The 19,183-nt window shown below is 54.4% G+C and overlaps 4 protein-coding genes across 4 annotated transcripts; 1 reads left to right on the top strand and 3 right to left on the bottom strand.

Annotated features, from left to right (window-relative positions):
• Positions 1-908: 908 nt before the first annotated feature.
• B0T15DRAFT_53574 (uncharacterized protein) lies at positions 909-1,909 on the bottom strand. The gene has a single exon (XM_062869517.1). The coding sequence runs from the start codon at positions 1,656-1,658 to the stop codon at positions 1,086-1,088; it is 573 nt and encodes a 190-aa protein (XP_062726656.1). The 5' UTR covers positions 1,659-1,909; the 3' UTR covers positions 909-1,085.
• Positions 1,910-3,970: 2,061 nt separating this feature from the next.
• Positions 3,971-5,682, top strand: B0T15DRAFT_482063 (Lipase, GDSL-like protein; the record flags this gene model as incomplete). Its single annotated transcript, XM_062866072.1, has 7 exons — positions 3,971-4,179; positions 4,257-4,631; positions 4,690-4,847; positions 4,940-5,118; positions 5,185-5,276; positions 5,335-5,577; positions 5,637-5,682. 7 exons carry the CDS (start codon positions 3,971-3,973, stop codon positions 5,680-5,682), a joined length of 1,302 nt encoding a protein of 433 aa, XP_062726657.1.
• A 4,244-nt stretch (positions 5,683-9,926) lies between these two features.
• Positions 9,927-10,988, bottom strand: B0T15DRAFT_482064 (uncharacterized protein; the record flags this gene model as incomplete). Its single annotated transcript, XM_062866073.1, has 2 exons — positions 9,927-10,274; positions 10,335-10,988. 2 exons carry the CDS (start codon positions 10,986-10,988, stop codon positions 9,927-9,929), a joined length of 1,002 nt encoding a protein of 333 aa, XP_062726658.1.
• Positions 10,989-17,662: 6,674 nt separating this feature from the next.
• On the bottom strand, positions 17,663-18,564 carry B0T15DRAFT_53709 (uncharacterized protein). Its single transcript, XM_062869595.1, has one exon. It carries the CDS (start codon positions 18,465-18,467, stop codon positions 17,802-17,804), a length of 666 nt encoding a protein of 221 aa, XP_062726659.1. The 5' UTR covers positions 18,468-18,564; the 3' UTR covers positions 17,663-17,801.
• Between the last annotated feature and the right edge of the window lie 619 nt (positions 18,565-19,183).

Below are 19,183 nucleotides of genomic sequence, written 5' to 3' on the forward strand. Positions count from 1 at the left end.
GGGCGGAGGAGGGATGAATGGGGTTCGTAATCCTATGCTTGAAGAATTGGTTTACGTGGCCGTGTATATAAGGCACCTACCCGGGATTGGAAGTCTGGAGTAGACCTCAGTGCAACAGCAGGGGACTTTGAGACTCGAAACACTTAGCGCGTATTGCCACATGTTTAACTTCAATATTCGTGTGGACATTGTCAAGGGGCACTTGGCACTGTTGACATCGTGTTTAGCGGAGACCGGGGGGATGGTGCACTCTCGGGGTTGTTCTGTGAGTCTTCGTTCTGTTGATTCTCTGACCGACACCAGGTAGAACCTCTTCCATCGCCGTTGCCGGCGTGGTAACACCGGGAAGAAACCATACGGGAGGAATGAGAAGACTCAGAGTTCAATGAGATGGCGTCGATAATTCCTCTTGGTCTATATCATACAAGACAGTCATGTCTAGATAATGATGATCTGCCGGCCAAGCAGCATCGCTCGTGAGATAAGTAGATACTCGAAACATAAATGCACAGGAAAATATTTGTACTCGTACGACGTAAATGGGAGAGCATCGCTGCTCGTGGCGCATCCTCATAACCGTGACGTGGGTCGTGGCCTATATAAAACATGATGAGAGAAGCCAAGAGCGTAACTGGCCTGAATAAGGGGAGAAATAGTGATCGAGAAGACACTCCAGGCTAACACACCCACCCGAGAAGAAGGAAGCTGCAGCAAACGATTAAAGTTGAGTGATCGGGGCCGCGAGGCCGATTTTCCGTCTTGTTTCAGCAGCCGTGGGGCCCACCAGTCTTGTTGAGACATCCCTCTCTGATGTCCGGCGGGAACCATCCGTCTACCAATCGTCATTACATACGTTATCCACTCGATGCGTCGTGTCAAGCACTTGGACGGAATTGTTGGCGGTTCTGTTAATCCCGCCGTGATCGGTCTTCCAAGCCAACATTTTCTGCGCACCATTAGTCTGGCTTGGGCCTCCCTCTGGTATACCGGATGCGCCCCTCGTAGCACCAAGGCAACGCCTTGGCCCAGGGTGCTCTAATCCGGCAGGTGTCCCCAGGGCAATCCTCGGGTATGTTTGACGTCCATCATGCCCGCCGTTTCCCGGAGCTGCTGGATTGCCCGTGGCTGCGGTGAGATGATTGGCGGTGGCCGTGCCGCTCCCTCCTCGACGAAGAACTGCTTCCCCCTCCAGCTCGTTCCAGCTCACGCTCCAACTCCTCGGCCCTCTGACGGAAGCCGCGCACGATTTCCCGGATGCCGCTGATGCGGTCAAAGTCCACCTCGAGCTCATCGATCTGTGCCATGATTTCGTGGTATCGCGCAATCTCAGCATCGGCGTTGTCGATGAGATTGCCGGCACGGTCATATACACTGAGCGTCACGATTTGCGACTGCTCCATCAGGTACTCTAGGCGCTGTTGGATCGACTGCATGACCCGGTCGAAATGACGGCCCAGCGCGGTTAGCGACGACGTGTCCATCATGAGCAACCCCTGAGACGAAGCGCGGCTCGCCGCCCGCGAGGAGGTTGACCCGCCGGTCGCCGCTGCCACCTCCTGTTGGCCATGGCGCAGTAGTTGGATCTGGTCTTCTGTCAATCCGAGCTGAGTGTCGGGCACCGCGTTTGGGGGAGCTTGCTCCTGCGACTGCGATGACATGGTGCCCTGTCACAGAGAAGAGCTGCAGCTCCGATTCCGGCCAGCTGCCCAGCAACACTGTGTAGCCTATCAACACCGATTCCGGGGAGGAGCTGCTTGCCGCGTCTGTTGCTCGGCGAGAGGCCAGCGGGCTTCCGACGCTGTCCTCAGAAAGCACGAGGCAGCCTTGCGCAATCCAGGAATGCTCTGCGCGTGATAGCACACGCTTAGGGATCTGCGACGCACCGCTGGGTTCGGTGCCCGCAGGGTGTTCAGTTTCACTGTGACCCTATCAGGAAAGCGAGGTATTGTCTCACGACAGTGGGGAGAACTGGACTGCGGGGTATGCTGTGGTGGCTGCGCTCGAAGACCCGGGTTGCCGGTTTCTGGCGGCGGTGAATACGGCACCGATAGCTCGAGCGTCGGCGACGTCTTGGGCACGTACGGCGTCATCGTTCCGCTCGCAGTGTAGGTCACTGCGTCGATGCCATAACAGCTTGGCCGACAGGCGAATGCGCTCGCGTTATAGACGAAGAGCTAGCCGTTTCGACGATCTTCGGAGAGCAAAAGCAGGACGGTTGCGCCGTATGCGACAACTTGATCGGCGCGATGGGTAGAGGAACTTGAAGCGTCCCGCACCCTTCTCTTTTCTCGTTGATACGCCCGCAAGCGAGAAGTCCACCAAGTACGACAGTCTCATGTGTCGCGCGCGTCCGCACTACCGCCCGTAAGTCGTCGCAATCGTATTTCGGTGTCGGCGTTTTGAGGTGTCGAAGGCGTTCACGACACGGGGAAGAGTATCAAGAAGCTGTCCGATATTGGAGCTGAGGAGACATCGGCTGCATTAGATTTGTTCGCTTGGAAACCGGCGGTGGGTGCGGGGAAGATGTGGGATAGTCCTCCTCGGGAAGCAGACGATTGCGGTGAACAGCAGTTGAATCAATCGGCCGGCTGATCATCGAAAAACGGTCTGCAAGGTGAGATTCCCGAGTGCTGCGGAATCGCTACACCCCCGGCATGCGTGCCCCACAGGGAAAACTCTTGGACATTGACAGGGACATCGGCGAGGTGAGACAGAGACATCCGTGTTTGGCGACTTTTGTTATCCCAAGAATGGACCGACGGAGGCGGCGATCAAAGCCCAGAGATCTTCTCTGATGTGGCTTTCCCTCAATGTACCGTATGTCCATACCATACTTTCCGTGCCGTGAGTGCTTATCTGTGCCTACCGGCAGAGCAGGCCGCTCGGGGGGCCTGCTGCATCGAAGCAATGAAGACGCCATGGGACGAGCACACCCATGGTCCGTGGCGTCTTGCTGCATGATCCCGGCCCCCGACAATAGGGCTGAGCTGCTTAAACTATTACCGGTTTGAACCCTAGTGTGGCCATGCAGTATACTTGGAGAGATCAGCCACTCATCAGAAATGATATATTTCCTGCTCAGCAACCTGCTACTTTGCAGCTGGGCAAGGTATGCTTACCAATCTATGTGCCAACCTTTGTACGAGACCCTTTGTTGGACAGAGCACTGCTAGATACTCGGAGCTTAAGGTAGTAGGTAGGTTCCTCGCTGAGAAAACGGCTGAGTTGGCAAATTTGTTGGTGTTCAGTTATCTGGATTCTGGAACGGACAAAACGGACTCGATGTGTGCGCAGCTGAACGCTCGACGGATAACAACCAGAAACGGAGCTGTCCCTTCCGAAGCCTAATCTGGATGGTCCGGCAAGATCGCGACTTCCAGCCAGCACCTTGCGGATCCTGCAAGTTGCAAACACTGTCAGTGGCAGGCTGAGCCGCTCCGACTGCATCACTGGTAGGCTGCTGCTTCTGGCTTCCGCGTGCGGTGTCCCTTCCTTGCCCATCCGATCCCGTTTTCAGGTTCCACGTTATCATCACCGATTCACCGACATGGAGAAGTACTACCCATGTGGTTTTGCAGTCAATCGTGAGGAATTCCAAACCAATCCAAGGTGCACTTGCAGCCTGAGTTCGGTGGCGTTGCCTCGAGCCGCATCGCGATCAATATCGCGATCGGACCAAGGATCTGGATTCGGGTCCAGTACAGTTCTCCCTTCGCCCCGGAATCCCGGTGACACCCTGACTTGAGCCGCTGCCATGGAGTAGGCCTGGTATCACGGCAACTTCGGTGCGGGTATCCCGTCTTTCCGTCTCAATCCCCGCAGCTACAGGAACATTTCCATCAATGAGCGACGGGGCCTCTGGGAGATGGCGCGTATAAGAGCTGCGGGCTTCTCGGGCGTATGTCAGTGTCAGACATGTCCCTCCTCAAGCGTGTAGAGGAACCGTATCCTGAGTGCGGTCGCCCGAGCCATGGTGTCCTTGTCCAGCATGGCCGTCTTCGGCCTCGCCCTTCTCTCACGGGTTTCTGCTACCATCCTCCAGAATGGCCAGGTGAGAGCCACCAGCTTCCCAGATACTCGCATTGATCCGTCGGCCTATTCCTTCAGGACGTATCCGGCGAACGCCAGCGAGATCTCTTACAAGGGCCGATGGGACTCCAAATATGTCTCTTGGTGGTCGTGAGTTAAACTTACCTACCCAGTCTATTTACCTTTGAACCCACTTCAGCCACGGTGCCATCTGACCAGTTCGCCAGTGGCCCAGGGATCAAGTTCGGCTACACCGGACAGACGGTAGCCATATCGTTTGGCAACCTAACCAGCAATGGAGTTCTGGTCGGCTACCGCATCGGGGGTCTGGACTGGATGTTTACCAACATCACTGCGGGTGCCACTCACATCCTTGTGAGCCCCGATACGCCGGGCTCGAATCTGACTGGACCGGTGAACCCGTGGACATTCGAGCTGCGGGTGACCAATTGGGCGTACGGCGTGCAGATCGATGCCGTGCATGTGGCTGCCGGAGCAAGACTGATCAGAATCCCCGATTACGACCGCCGGATCGAGGTCATTGGCGACAGCCTGGCTGCTGGCATGTACACCTCGTACGAAGGATTGTCGAGCTGGGCGTAGTATGTCTCCTTCCGAACAACGTCCGTCTGCACATACAGCTCACTGACAATCGCACAGCGGTCTCGGTGCTGGACTGGGCAACACGGAGTATTCGGTGACCGCTTACCCCGGAATCTGCGCGGCCGACCAGGACTGCTGGGGAAACCCCCGTGGCCAAGTGCATCAGTGGTTCTACACGTCGGATACAAGCTACCGCGCCTCGGTGATGTACGGTGGTGAGTCCTGCCCCGTCTGCTGTTACTCAGCGGCCATTCCTCGGAGGCCATCTCTCCTTGGCCAGGTTTCGGCTTCTTACCGTGACACCCAGATGACCCAGAGCCCTGGGATTTCAAGAAGCACCCGGCTGCTGACATAGTCGTTATCAACATCGGCACCAATGATCAAAACAAAGAGAACAGCGTCACCACCGAGGCCTATATCGATGCCTTGACCAAAATCATCCAGGGTGTCCACGGCAAATACCCAAAAGCCCATGTCATCGTCATGGTGAGCTAGACTCGCTGGGGTTCAAGTTGCGTCTTCGGCGAGCTAATCCGAGATTCCACCTACTAGTCTCTGTGGCTGGGCTTCTATCAGTCTGGCAACACATACCTCCCCAATGCGCCCCAAGGCTTTGTCAAGGAAATCCATCAGATGGTCGAATGGCGAGTGTATCCCGGCCCAGTGCAGGAGAGAGAACCTCTCAACTGACTCCAGTACCAGGTTCAACTCGGATGCCTACCTGCGCAACCCCATAGTGTATGATGGCGTTACCAAGATGAGGTCGAGAACGGGCAGAAAGACGAAGCCATTCGTCCACTACTTCAATACCACGGGCATCTTGCAGCACAACGACATTGCTCCGCAATGGCACCCCACTGATGTGGGCGCGATCAAGGTTGCGAGCCATCTTCAACAGTTCATCCGGATGACATTTGGCTGGGATTTCCATGCTACGGGCCCAGAGTGAGCTATTGCAGATGTGCTGCCACAGGTCATGCCGGCTAACAGAGATTACTTATTAGGGTCTTCCATGAGACTCTGTACTGGAACGATGAACCGAGTTACTGATTGAACCCTTACGGGTGGCGGCAAGGGCAGGTTGCGCAACCCGTGTCACCAGTAATTCAATAACGCCACGGCCCCGACTCGTCTCTCGGGCATTCCCAATAGACAATCACATTGCGATTATGATCTGGCGCGCCGACCAGCTTTTCTACATATTGACAGCTGCCGCTCTCCGGTCTTGAGAGACCGGCGTCTCAGCCTGGACCTCGTCTTCTTGGCTCCCACGGCAGTAGAGCCCTGGGTATTAGTTATGTGATACCTAATTACGTGCTGTCTCTGAGCAATGAGTGAGCATCTTCCGCGAGACCCGGGACTGGACCGAGCTGCTTATTTTGCTCGGCTAGCCTCGAACAGGTTCACTACCAAATGGACCATTGCGCGCCTCTCGGTTCATGCGCATTTGATTAGAAAGTTGATTCGCTGCTAGTATAACCAACGGCCATCTTTACCATCGTTCTTGGTTCCATTCTTCGCTGTGCTCAACCCACGTATCATCAGGGTTAGGACTCGATGTGACAACCCTCGGCTAGTTAGACCCCTGTTGTTTACAATAGCCCCTTTCCTCGGCAGCTGGCCTGTCCGTGGACTCCGTGTGTCAACAAGCCTTGATGGGGCGTGTGACACGGCGCCTCTGAAACACCAGCCCTGTCACAAGCCCGGCCCCCCGCAAAGGTTAAGCCAGCCCTTCCATTTTTTTTACCCTTTCTTTTTTTTTTTTTTTTTTACAACCCCCATCTTCTCTGCTGGATAATCGTCGTGGTAGATAATAAAATAGAGACGACATTTGTGAGCAAGGCTGTTGAATCAATTTGATGCAGCCTTGTGCGCAAAGAGCTTTAGTTTGCGAAAGCGAGCGTCGAATCAAATTCAGACCCGATGATTGGAATCTAGATCCGAGGATCTCCATGTGATCGCCAGAGTCAAAATTTGTTTGTGGACTTGGTGAGTTCATAGTCTCTACAATATACTGTCTCGGAAGCTAGGGAATCCCGTCTGGCGCCCGCTGTATGTACTATAACCTCATTTCGTTTCGAGCAGCATTTTCTTCCATATGTTATGTCACATGCTGGATATGTCTCTCCACGTTTCTAAAAATTCTGTTGCTGCGGAGTCTGAGACATGCATAGTGTAGGCGAGATTCTCGGGCGTGGTTTGGCAAGGGTGAGGAAGGACAGGAACCAACAACCTGCCTACCACCGACTCATCAGCTCAGACTTCAATAACATTTGAATTCGCCGCGCGCCGAAGCTGCGAAGGACAGGGGTAATTAACCGTGAAACGGACGCACTGGAGAGTCCCAAGGGGCATGGCTCGAGCATCGGTACCTTTTTACTGTAGTGAGTCAGCTGAATTAAGTGTAGGTAACTGATGGATTTATTAGCGCGTCATGATCTCCGCTCGGCGCCACGGGAGTGACATCGTTTCAGCCACCCTTCTTATGGCACCGAGGAACCCAGGCTTGGTGCTGATCGCCGTGACTGATCTCCAGGGGTCTCGTAAGGGACGCGCATTCGCGGCGGATTATTCTGTTGCTAGGGATCTGATGAAAGGGTACTCCGTACAGTAGACTCGTCAAAGGACGGTCCTGGGATCTTTCTCCTGGGCTGTGTAATAAGCTCGCTCGATCTCCGGGGCTACCACGGCGCCTGGTTTATTTATTGATGTTCAAGCCACGCTAGCGCTATCGGTAAGTGGGAAGAGACCATTAATAAAACGAAGGCCGTAGTGTACACTATTGCCTAGCGCGCCTCGTCGGTTCTTCAAGAAAGCCATCGTGATCATCACGAAGATCCTTGCATAGTTCAACGGCAGTTGCTCTCGGTTAGACAAACATGGCAATCGTTTCTGGGGATGACACACAGTTGCGAATCTTGTGTCATTCGGCGGCTGTACTACAGAACTGTACATAACCGCTGATTGTGGCAGATGCCACGTCTTTGGCTGGTGGCGGCCTTTGAAACAATAGACAGGACGCCCTCATCTCAGGAGCCTGCTGCAGTCAGCATTGCATGTGCTGGTGCCATGCAGACGGCAAGTTCTGGGCACAAAGACAAAGGTCAAGGGGTGAGCTCGGCTACAGGTAACTTAGGCATTGTTTGCCGCATCACCTTGATCTGGGGCCACCAAGCGCCTCAAATGACGTCCCGGGGCGCGTCCTCACAGCAAAAGAGAACTGTCCTTTCCTGGGTTTCCAGTTGCCAATATGATTATGCCCAGCACCTGTCGGATTCCGCTCCGAGCGGAGCAACGCTGATCGATGATCGACTGGGAATCTGCAGCCGGCGCCCGAAGAAGGCCCCTGCCTGCTCGCCAAACGGTTCCCCATTCAGGCGGGATTTTCGCCTTGGCAGGACCAACAGCCAGAAAGTGATCGACGGGATTGACAGCAGGATGGAGTGGGGAAAGACGCAGCACATACAAATTTGTGAAGATCAGCTCTGCGGAAATGCGAAATCAGAAGCAAGCGTCCGAAGCCACTCGCTAGCCCGGAATGGCGAAGGTTGGAGACGAGGTGGGCCGGTGGGGGCTAACGCAACGCCAGAAGCGCGCTAGAACAAAAAGTTCCTCAAGGCTTGATGACAAGCACTGATTTGCAACTGCCTCAGGTTGTGAGAGTTTGCGCACCCCGCCAGGATTTGCAAGTGATGAGCGAGGCGTCATGGCATCCATCCGACCCACCACAACGGACATTGGGCTGCTTTTTGGAAGGCCGGAGTGCAGATCATGCTCGGTCGTCGTCGTCACCACCAGATGCCACACGCAGCGCATACTGTATTGTACTGTACTAGTATGTACTGCACATAGTGTAAGCTACCAAACGTTATGGAGAACCGAGAATCGCGATTTGTACAGGACTTCATTCTTTTCTTCAACGATTCAAGGGAATTGTTCAACAAGTCCTTCGTCGAAGTCGGGGAGTCGAGTCCTGCTTTCGAGTTTCGGGAAACCCGATTCATCAAACTCCACAACTCTCCTGGCGGTGTCTCGATGATCCGCGGTTACCCCTGTATCGTGGGGTATCCTGCCAGGCCTCGGATCGCGTCGGCCGGCGGCGCCCGACTGGAAGGACCAATACCGCGAAAAGGCGGTCTGGCTGCATACTGTTAAGACGACACCTGCGGGCTGAGGATGATGCCCGTGTGCAAACAAATTCTCCAAAAGACAAGTCAACATACCAACATCGACGAGAGGTTTTGGTGAGCTCAGCACGGGGACCCAGATCACAGAGCACCAGACCAGATCCTTTTTTGACGGGCATCCTTGCGCAAGGGGGCAATCCCAGTCCAATGGTTCCAAACCATTAGCGTGAGTCGCTCAACAAGGTGTAACGGTTAGGCCTATCTAGAGCAGATACAAATACAACATTGGATAATAAATAACTTTTACCTTTGTCCTCCTTACCGAAGCGTTGTTTTCAGGAGGTAGTTCGTTCGCCTGTTGCACAGGAGGTCAGTCATACTCAGGGGTAGGTTGGTATTCAATATGCGTCTCTGCGATTAGTAGTTAGGTATATAGTTGTATGCTATGTTGCGCCGACCGCATCGTTCGTTCGTCTGAAATGCTCTATTTGTTTGCGACCTGAAGGCATCTTAAACACACCACAAGCGGAACCTTCGTATTTGAACAGTTTTTATGGTCTTCTCATGTGAGCAGCTCATCCTGTACTACCCAGTACCAGGCCGCCACCGCCCTTCCCACTCTGATAGTCTGCCTGATGGGTGACCTCCCTGCTCTGTACACATTACGCTACTCCCACATGGGGTAACGCTGGTCGGATACATCGTGTCGACATGAGAAAGCTAACAATTGGAAACGACCAAGTCCGGGAATAGAAACGCCCATGTAAATGCTTTGCAGACCGAACCGGAACCCATTTTCCACGCCTGCCGCTGCGCCGTCAAGAACTACCGCGTATTGTAGGCCGTTCCTGGTGGATATCAATGCCGAAACCCCTTGTCGCCATACCCATAACCATCAGGACTTTTTGCCGAAACAGGTCTCCCTTCTTCCTTGTGCGCCAAACCGTGCAGGTGATGGTTCATCTTTGGCCTCCGCCCTGATCTATGACCGCCATGAAGGAAAAATACATTAGAACTAAAAGTATTGGTTGCCTCTTCATTGTCGTCGGTTGTTGTATCCTGTTCCCACCGGGGTTGGGAATTCAATATGCTGGTGGATCCAGAAATGCTTGGGTCGGTGCAGTTGCCGGAGTCAGAATCACACCATCTGTGCCGTGACCAGATTTTTCAGGGTCTGGCCCCATTGGCGTTATTGCTGCCGGTGCTGCCGGTGCTGCTGCTATCGTAGTTGTGGCATCCACGCTCGTGCCGCTTCATATTGCTCCGCACGCTAAACGCCTTGCCGCAGCCGGGAAAGGGGCATTTGAACGGTTTCTCCCCCGTGTGGGAGTGGCTGTGGATCCGGAGAGAGCTGGGCCGGGAGAAGGCCTTGTTGCAAGTCGGGCAGATGTACCGGTCTTGGCTCTGAGGGAAAGATGCTGACGCCGAAGGAGCGATGTAGTGGTGATGCTGCCAAGGGTTGCCCGCCGCCGCCGGGGCCAGTGTTACCGATACGGGCATTGGCGGGGGGAAGTTCTGAATCAAATGTTAGATACAAACAGATGTGCCCGCCATACGACTGCGACGTTGACTCACCTGGGGGAGTGGCCGCTGGTAGTAAAGCCCGGACATCTGCGGCTGCGCGGGCGCGGCGGCCTGGATCGGAGGATAGTAGGAGGTCATGGTGGGCTGGCTCATATACGCAGGACCGGGATATTGGGGTTGTTGATATGCCGAGTTCTGGACCGGAAGACGCGGGACCTGAGCGGGAGCTGTCATCTGCCGCGTGTCCGACTCCACCTGGAGGGGGGGAGTTGTCTCGAAGTAGTAATTCGAGCCGTTCGAGACCTGGCTCACGGACCTCGCCGATGGCGAGCTGAACCCTTCGAGAGACGCATCTGAGGACATGGGCGGGCTGGGCGGCAGTGCCGCCTTGACCAATGCCGGGTTGGCATAGTGGGACGACGTAGGCCGCGGATCGGGCTTCAATACTTGTGCTGGGATCATGTTGTCAGTACCAGCTTGCCACATGTCCCACCATTCCATGTCCATACATTGCTGCTGAGACTGAGGCGATGTCTCTGATGTCGGGGACCCTTGGTCCGCCAGTCCCAGGAGATTTGAGATGGACGGCAGCGAACATTTTGCTGTCTCATCCATAGGTGGTGAAGGTGGCGGCATGTAACCATATTGAAAGTTACTAGGTTGAGGCGCTGCCGCGTAGTGCGCCGTGACCATCGTGCCCGCCATCGTTGCTGCGCGGGAGGCTCGGCCGCCCAAAGTGAATAATGGGCGGGGTTGTGGAGTGAAGCTTTTTTGTGCGGGAGGATGAAAGGCAGCTGCAGAGAGGATATTCAGTCCCTGAGAGCGTCGTTGAATTGGACGTATTCGAGTAGTTCAATTCGGCTGGCTGAGCGTTGTAGTATGATTAAGCACTAAGCAGTCCTACACGTGTTGTGTGCGTCGAGAAAGAAGCTTGTTTGGGTTTGGGATGGCAAGTGGGAAGAACCGGGCCGTTTTGTACTGTACCATATCTCACCGAAGAACATCCATGGGGAATCTGTGGATGATCCAGCGCACATCCACACGAAATCCACAAGTTGATCCCCGGGCCAAGGCGGCCAGCAGGTGGTTGTCGCAAATTGGGTGTGGGTCTGACCGGCGGCCCGGGGGTGCTGTGCCAGAGCAGGGATCACGGCCCAAGGCCGGTGTTGATCAGAGGAATCCTTCCCATCCCTCCTTCTGCCATTTCATGCCACTGCAACCCCTGCCGTGTCTGTAACAGTACGACTACAACTATGCGTAGTACGGAGGTAGTAGCGTGGTAGTGTATCCGTATGTACAATACACACACGTACGTACATACGCTCCTGAACTTACCTACCTCCGTACTATAACACCTCCTATTATATGTTGGTTCTGACTCCGGGTGCGTCGGGACCTCGCTGATCTGATGCCCGAGCCCAATGTCGGGCCCATGTTGTGGGTACCCCTTGCCAGCACCAGCCGGAAGCGCCACAACAGCAACGGACCGAGGGACCCTGGCTGCTTGGAATCCTTGGATACACTACGTAGTACACTACTCCGGCTATCATGATGTGCCATTGATCTGCCGAGTCCAGACGTCTGAGGCTTGCACGAAGCCAAGGCCACCACCAGACACATTAACTTTCGCAATGCGTTTGTCTACAGGTTCGAGTTTGCATCGAAAGACCGACAGCCGACGTCGCTACTGTTCACCTAGGTATGTGCATTCAAACACTACTGTATTTTGAAGCGTGCCCAAGCTGGCGGAAGTGGTGAGTTGTACATGCGTGCATTGCATGCTGTCCACGCTACACTAGCCTTTTCGAGGCGGCACTTTTATCCTCCGCTTTTCCTTGCCGCCAGTTTGCTGGGATTGTGGCAGCCACACGGACACTTAACCGAAACAGGAGCTATTGCCGGACAAGGCTTGATGAATCTGTGGAGGGGATGAGATCACTGCGGTGGGGTCATTCGGTACGTACCTTCAAGACCCTGGTCTGCCACGACCGCTTGATCGTTTGGGGGAGAGGGGGTTTGGGACCGCCAATGGGTTAGACACACGCACACACACAACTCGAAGCTTGAGACGAGCGTCGGCTCCGAGGCGGATTGCAAAAAAAAAAATTGAACACTGGTAACAACTAGGTATACAGGACTCTACAGAGCAAAAAAAGGCCACCAGGGGTAGTGTGCATTAGGTACGGCAGCTGGTGTGCGACCGGATCGTTGAGTTGAACTTATGCCGTGCCGTTGTTCATCTTGGAGATTTGCAGGCTGCCATCTCAAAACGATTGCCTCCGGGGGATCGCCCAGTCTTGTCTCGGAGATCATATCTCGCATGGCTTTCACCTCAACAAGCGATTCACCGCGCCATCGCAGCTGCTACGGGTTTGCTGCAAGGAGCAACAGGTCCCTTTGGTCCTCGCCTTGCCAAAGACGCAACAATCTCATCATTGTCCCAAGTCCGGCCAGCTGGTACCCTGACATGGTGTAGCACGGCAGTTGCGCCTAGGCGATGGCCCATCAGGAACGCTGAATCGGTCATAGGGCAGTGGATACGATCGGTCTTGACAGTTGTTTCGTGCATGCTTTGATACCACCGTTGCGATCGCTTAGCGAGCAGGTAGCTTCCTGTATTGTGTGGAATGCGTGCGGAGTCTCTCTGTACAGTAGTACACCGCTTTTATGTTTTCTCTTCCCGCCATTGGCGGCCGCGATATATCTGATGAGAGACCCCAGATAGATATGATGGGATCAAAAAGCTGCTTTGCACACCTGCCCCCTGATGTCGCTGCCAATGCAGGAAGGTTACGGTAAGCTATTGAGACGCGGTGCACCTGGGACGCTTGTGGGAGAGAGGAAACACGCTGGAACCCTCGGAAACAAAGGCTAATCTGGAGAGATCATCTCAACTTTCGATCGAGTGAAGCCCCCGCAGCCGCTGAGATTGGCGTCGTGGTTCAGGGGTCCTTGATCATCAGCGTTATTACATAGCGTAGGAGTCTCCTTGTTCGCTGGGCTCGCTGGGGTACAGCCGGAAAGAGCGTAGCCTGTCTGGACCTGTGTTTGACGTGCGGCAGGGGCTGGCGGAGAGACTCAAGTTAGCCTGGCACTTGTTGTTGATGCGCTGGCTCGAGACCGGGTCCCTTAGGAGGCTAGAATCAGACAGTACCGGTGTAGCCAAGCGGGCCCCTTGTGCCACATCCGTGCCGCATCCGGGGTTTTCTGCAGGTCAACCAGTCCAAATTCTCGAGGCATAATGATGGGATGAACTTCCCGAGAGCGGTTCCGGCAGACTGGAACGGGCCTTAAACACCAAGTTGACGCCGCTCGGGCATCGCTGACATGCAGAACTTTTGCTAGACACAAGTCGCGTGCGAGATGCAACACGCTTTTTAAGTGTTGCACTTCGTGGCTCAGTGGATTTCAGGAAGTGGTAGGTACTCGGTATCTGCCAAGCTGGCCACCTTGCCGACAACTCGATATGAGATCATCTGCCAGTTATTTTTGAGACGCTGGCACACTTCAAGCTAGAGGATTCCCAATCGATACAACTACTAGTATCTACCTGTGATTAGTTGTGTTCCACGCGTGTTGGCCAGGTTACCGCGTTCAAAACTTCAGATGCCTGCAGTAGAATAGGACGGCAAGTTGAGCTGGTGCACGTCGGTACTGCAGTGCCTCTTCGAGTTTGATGCGGTAGATACTCGCACCATCTCGTGTTTCCTAACGCTTGGTGGCCCGGCGTAGACATCAGTACCTAGCTTCCATCAGGTCCAGTACCCAGGTGATCCCTTCACCTCACGTGTAAGCTGTCCGAAGATGCGTCTGGAATGCCACGGGAACCCCGCAATCAGGATTCCGGCCGGGAGCCGGCGGCGGACCCAGTAAGGTACCCGCCCGGCCTGCCCCGGCAAACGGCCCCATTACGTAGTGCGGCCGCTTGGGTGTCCGCCGCTTATACACTCGCCGCGACTTTTGATGTCACTCCCGGCACTTGAGCAAGCGAAGTTGCAGGCCTGCTTTCCCGGCCAACTCCGCGGCAACCTGCGGCACAGAATCTTGTTCTCGCCGTCCCGGGTCGGGCGAGGTGGGTCTCGCTGTGGCTTGTTCTACATACATGCCAGCCACCACATAGGCGGCTTGATTTAAACGAGTCGCACACGCCCTCGCCGGCATTCAGTACTGTACCTATCTAGGTACGGCGCCTGGACATAAAAGTGTTATGGTGCACCCAACTACTATACAACCCTCCGGGGTTACAAAGGTTATTTTTAAGCTGGTTGGCGGGCTTAAAAAATAACCTTTGTAACCCCGAAGGGTTGTATATTTAGTCCAACATACACTAATAACTTCCTACATGCTGTTGTGTTCCGGAATATTCGGCAACGCATGGAAGAAGGCGGATGGCTGTTACACGGACAAATTACCTGAGGTGATGACACCGGTGGCCAGGACGGCTGTATTTCGGAGAGTCTTTGATTACATGTCTATACGATGGCTGATATAGTCTCAGGCTCCAGCAATAAGCCACGGCGACAACTCTACATACGGCCTATACAGCATAACGTTAGCTTCGTATGTTTGGTTGCACCATAGGTACATAGTACAGCGTCCCAGGCGAGCAATTCTCTCGTGCGAGCAAAAAGTTACCGTTGTGTGGGCGATCGGCGTGGCGTTGGCTAGCGCGACTCGCTTAGCACTTGGGTAAGCACTGGTAAGCGTCACTTTTATTCGTACTCCCTTGGCCGGGAAAATATTCCGTAATACATACAATACCTACTGAGTACACCATGCCACGCTGCGCTTGTGGGTCGACGGGCCATCGACTGCCATTGAACGACCTTCCACTTTTGGATGCATCTCGCATCGGACATCGTCGCCCTGATCAATCAACCGCTCGTCTGTTGTATGCAACTACTACTGTACTGCGGTGACACTGTTGAGCATAACAGTGTCGTACCATACATACATACCTAGTACATTACACGACAGTATAATAGTCGTACGCTACAAGGTTTTCCGTACACCGGGCTGAAGTAACAGCGACAAGTCTGCCCTCCGTTCACCAACATCCGAATGTTGGAGCTCTGTCTCGTCTAATTGGTTCGGCACAATTTCCGGCCCCGAAATTCCGATTGCGACCAACAGGGGAAGTTTAGAGTTTGTGGCATCTGTCGATCACCGCAGGGGCGATCGTACATACGAAGAACCAGGAGCTTTGTTCCTCTTGTCGACCCGAGTACAATGCTTTCGACCTCGACTATTGTAAGGACTGAAATGCGACTCGAACAAGATGTCTCTGTCGACATGTGAACCCCTCGGTAACCGTCCAGCATGCACTCGTACTGTCATGAGAGAGATCTGATGGACGCAGGGAGAAATCTCAGACCAGCTAGGTCTCAGATGCCGCCCAAGCTCTTCCGTTCAGCGACGCCTTGCGGGGTCGTGTGGTAACCACCTCGAAGCTAACGTTGGAACTCAAAAGCTCCGGCCAGACAGGACGGCAAAGAGCCTGGCGACCTATTGGAAGTAGGCGTGTACCTGCAGCGTATAGGTCTTGTTTGTGAGTCACCTGAAATGCATGCGAGGAAGCTCTGTAGGGTACATGTACAACATTACGTACCGACGTCGGGCCGGAACCTTTCGGACTCGCAATAGTTATGGACAAGACCTTGTCATAACAGAGCTTGATATAGTGCAATAGTAATGAATATCGAAAATGTGCAGCCCAGGTTTCCTCCTGCGTAAATGACCAGCATACTATTACTTGGTGCTGCATCTAAGTGCATTTCGCAGGGCCAGGTTTGGAGCGCCCCCGGTCAAGGGACGAGAAAATTGTCGTGTCCCTGGCATTCCATGTGATATGCTACCTTGACAACGCATGGTGCTTTTGTTGTGCCGTAGAGGTGGCCACGGCGCAGCTGAGGTAAAGTTGGCTCATCATGATAGGCTACCAGTCCGGTCAAGGTGACGAGTGATTGCTTTGGGCCAGCCGTAGAAGGAAGCTCACAGAGGCAACTGTAACACTGGATCAGCCAAAGCCATGGAACGGGGGAATCGGTAATAACACCCTGCATGTTCTGGTTGATCACATATCAGATACCGGTACCGTCCACTGGGATGTGTTGCTGTCTGCCGCAGCCTTCCACTCATCAGTGTCTAAAATCCCGCCTAGATATGATCGTCCCGTGGCCCTTCCATAATGCACACCTGTAATGTATGTACAGTACGCCCGAGCTGTCTACCCAATGCCCGTGGCTGTCACCTGCATCTTGCGGGCCCCCCACTGCATCGCTGCGACGGCGGAAGGCTGTCCAATTCCAGTGAATTAGTGTAAACAAGCTGTTTTGGCACCAACAAGACGCGCAGGACTGTTTGCTAGTCGTTATGTATGTAAACTACTAGTAGTACGTATCATAGTAGGTACTCCCCACGCATCCCCTCCGTGCTCTGGGCTCCGCGGGATAGCTTCGAGAAGCAAAAGGACACGGTTGTGTTGTGATCTGTTTCCCCAAATGCAGACCCGGCCACGACCTGATCAGGGGGGCGGGAGTCGACACGGCGGAGGGAGGGGCGGTGTCGGGGATGCCTGAGGAATCCGCGCCCTGATGATCCATCCAGAGCCAGCTGTCGCCCTTCACCGCAACGTTCAGACACACCCCAGTCCAGATCTTCCGGCGGCCCGGGGTGATCATCCTACTTGTTGTGAGGTAGCAGCCCCAAGGTTGGACGCAAAACGCGCTGATCGTGGGTTGGCATAACACCATCAACCATCACGATGCCACCTGACGGGCAATCAAATATTTCCCTGACCATGGCTCCATGGGTCGGTGATCGGTCTAGAGTCTAGTAATCCGTAGTGTGGTAGCACTGGTGGTCGACACGTCTTCTTCTCTGCCGCTGTCAACTCGAAGTTCTCGACGAATCCAAAACAGGCTACACTAGGTACCCTACACTACTGCTGTAGGATGCTTCCGCGGCGGAAAGCATCCCCGTAGCCTCCTCCGTTCTTCTTTTTTCCTGGTGCATATGACGGTGCGTCCGGCTCGCCGAGCATCCAGTTCTGGACAGATTGGTATTCCTCCTCTCGGCATTGGTTTCGGCGGGACGCCACCTCTTCTTTTCCATTGCACGGCAGCCGAAAACTGATAAATACTAGACTTGGCTACCTTGGTGTAAGTACGGATCACATAGATGGCGGGATGTTGTCTACCGATCTTCTGAGGTGGAGGTTGTGGGCCGCCTGAAACGGTCATAATAAGCCTCCTTTCTTTCTTTTCCGAGTTGCGCGGCGCTTATTGGACGGCTTCTTTGCGCCGTTTCCCGACCGTTGCGACAAATGTCTCACCCTTATTTTGTCCCCGGTTCACGCAGGTTAATAATAACTGCCAGTAGTGTTAACTTCCATCCATCGCGGGAGGAGAATGTGTCCGCAACTTGAACGCAATGTGCCACCCGCGGCTGCGAAGTTGCTGAGAGCTCACGGTTGCTGTTTCCGCACCTGCAATCACTTTCAATTCGAGCCTGGAATTGTCAAACTACTAGTAGCCTCTCCCCCTTGTAACCACATCCCGTCCTGAGCTTGTAAAAAGAAAGTAAAATCAGGTCATGGCTGCAAGGCCGCTCGCGCACCCCCCCGCATTTCTCGAATGAGCAAGGACCATAACCACTGCAGCCATTCAAGCCACATGTCACAAAAGTCCCGGGCCTCCAAGTGAGCCCTCTGCTAGATGGTATGTAGAGATGCACGCGAGACATCATCATCACCTGGGCTTTGGCTGCATCGGCTCGGGCTCGCGCATTGCCCATACAGCTTGACGACAAGGCTTCGGCCATCCCTGTAGGTAAGTAGGTGCTGCACGATATGGAGGTTGTAAATGCTGACTGTTTGCAGCCGCGGACCGAGTCGATCATAGCACGGCATGGATTTGCCCGACTCGACTTGCCCATACATAATGTTTGTGCAGGGCCAGAGGAGAGAGAGGGAGACAGGATCCGATCTGACCTGCCTCCCACTGCCTGTGGCTTGCTGAAAGTGCCATCACTGCAGACGGAACCGACCAACCTGCAGCTCACCCTCCGGAACACTGTTCCCCTCTCCCACAGGTATTCTTCTGCACGTCCTGCACGCTCTGCGTTTGCTGGCCGCTCGCACTTGCCGGCTCTCTTCCGTACTCCCCGGTGTCGACCGCCCGTCATCCGCCATCCGCTCCCTGCAGAGCCCCCGATTCCCACTTGGCTTCAGTGTCGTCGGCCATTTCCAGTCTGTAGCAGGAGCAGGAGCAGCAGTGAAGCAACCAAGGGCGACATATCATGCCTGTTGGTCTCACTATTCCTCGTGTACAAGGAGCAAACCAGTCGATCTTGGATTGGTATTACTGTGTATTCCCTCCCCTAGCATTGGGACAAACGGGAGGGGAGCGGGGATGGATACGGCAGCTTTGCGGAGCGGAGGACGGAGGGGAAGGTAATGGATGGCTGTATGCACCGATGCAAGCAGGGGAGCGGGGCACACAGACTCGATTCCGATCCGAGTGAGCGGACAGCTCTATCGTCATTTATGGCTTGGCTCCTCGCTTGCCAAACCTGAATTCTCGCTTCCCCCTCCTCGGGTATGGTGAGCCCTAAGCAGCTAGACGACACACCTTCTCGGGTGCGGGGAAGCTGTTTACATCCATCCGCCTGCCTGCTTGATTTCTTGACCATTAACTGCTGGGTAGCACAACGGCACTAGTACCGACTCTCCAGTGGCTTGCGGAAACAGACTCGTAGTCCAAGTTGAAGCTGCAGCCAGCATTGCTGTGGCTTGGCTGCTTGATAAGTGCTGGCTGTGACGTACAGACATACATGTTGCCTGAAGCATCCCGTTGCTCTCGCGCCTCTCCCCTCATGGAAGGACGGGATACAGATGAGGT

Source organism: Chaetomium strumarium, assembly GCF_033439665.1.
Source record: "Chaetomium strumarium strain CBS 333.67 chromosome Unknown B0T15scaffold_1, whole genome shotgun sequence".
NCBI classification, from domain to species: domain Eukaryota; kingdom Fungi; phylum Ascomycota; class Sordariomycetes; order Sordariales; family Chaetomiaceae; genus Chaetomium; species Chaetomium strumarium.

Coding starts and splice junctions, on each gene's coding strand:
- B0T15DRAFT_53574 (XM_062869517.1), bottom strand. CDS start 1,658: ATGTCATCGCAGTCGCAGGAGCAAGCTCCCCCAAACGCGGTGCCCGAC.
- B0T15DRAFT_53709 (XM_062869595.1), bottom strand. CDS start 18,467: ATGACGGGCGGTCGACACCGGGGAGTACGGAAGAGAGCCGGCAAGTGC.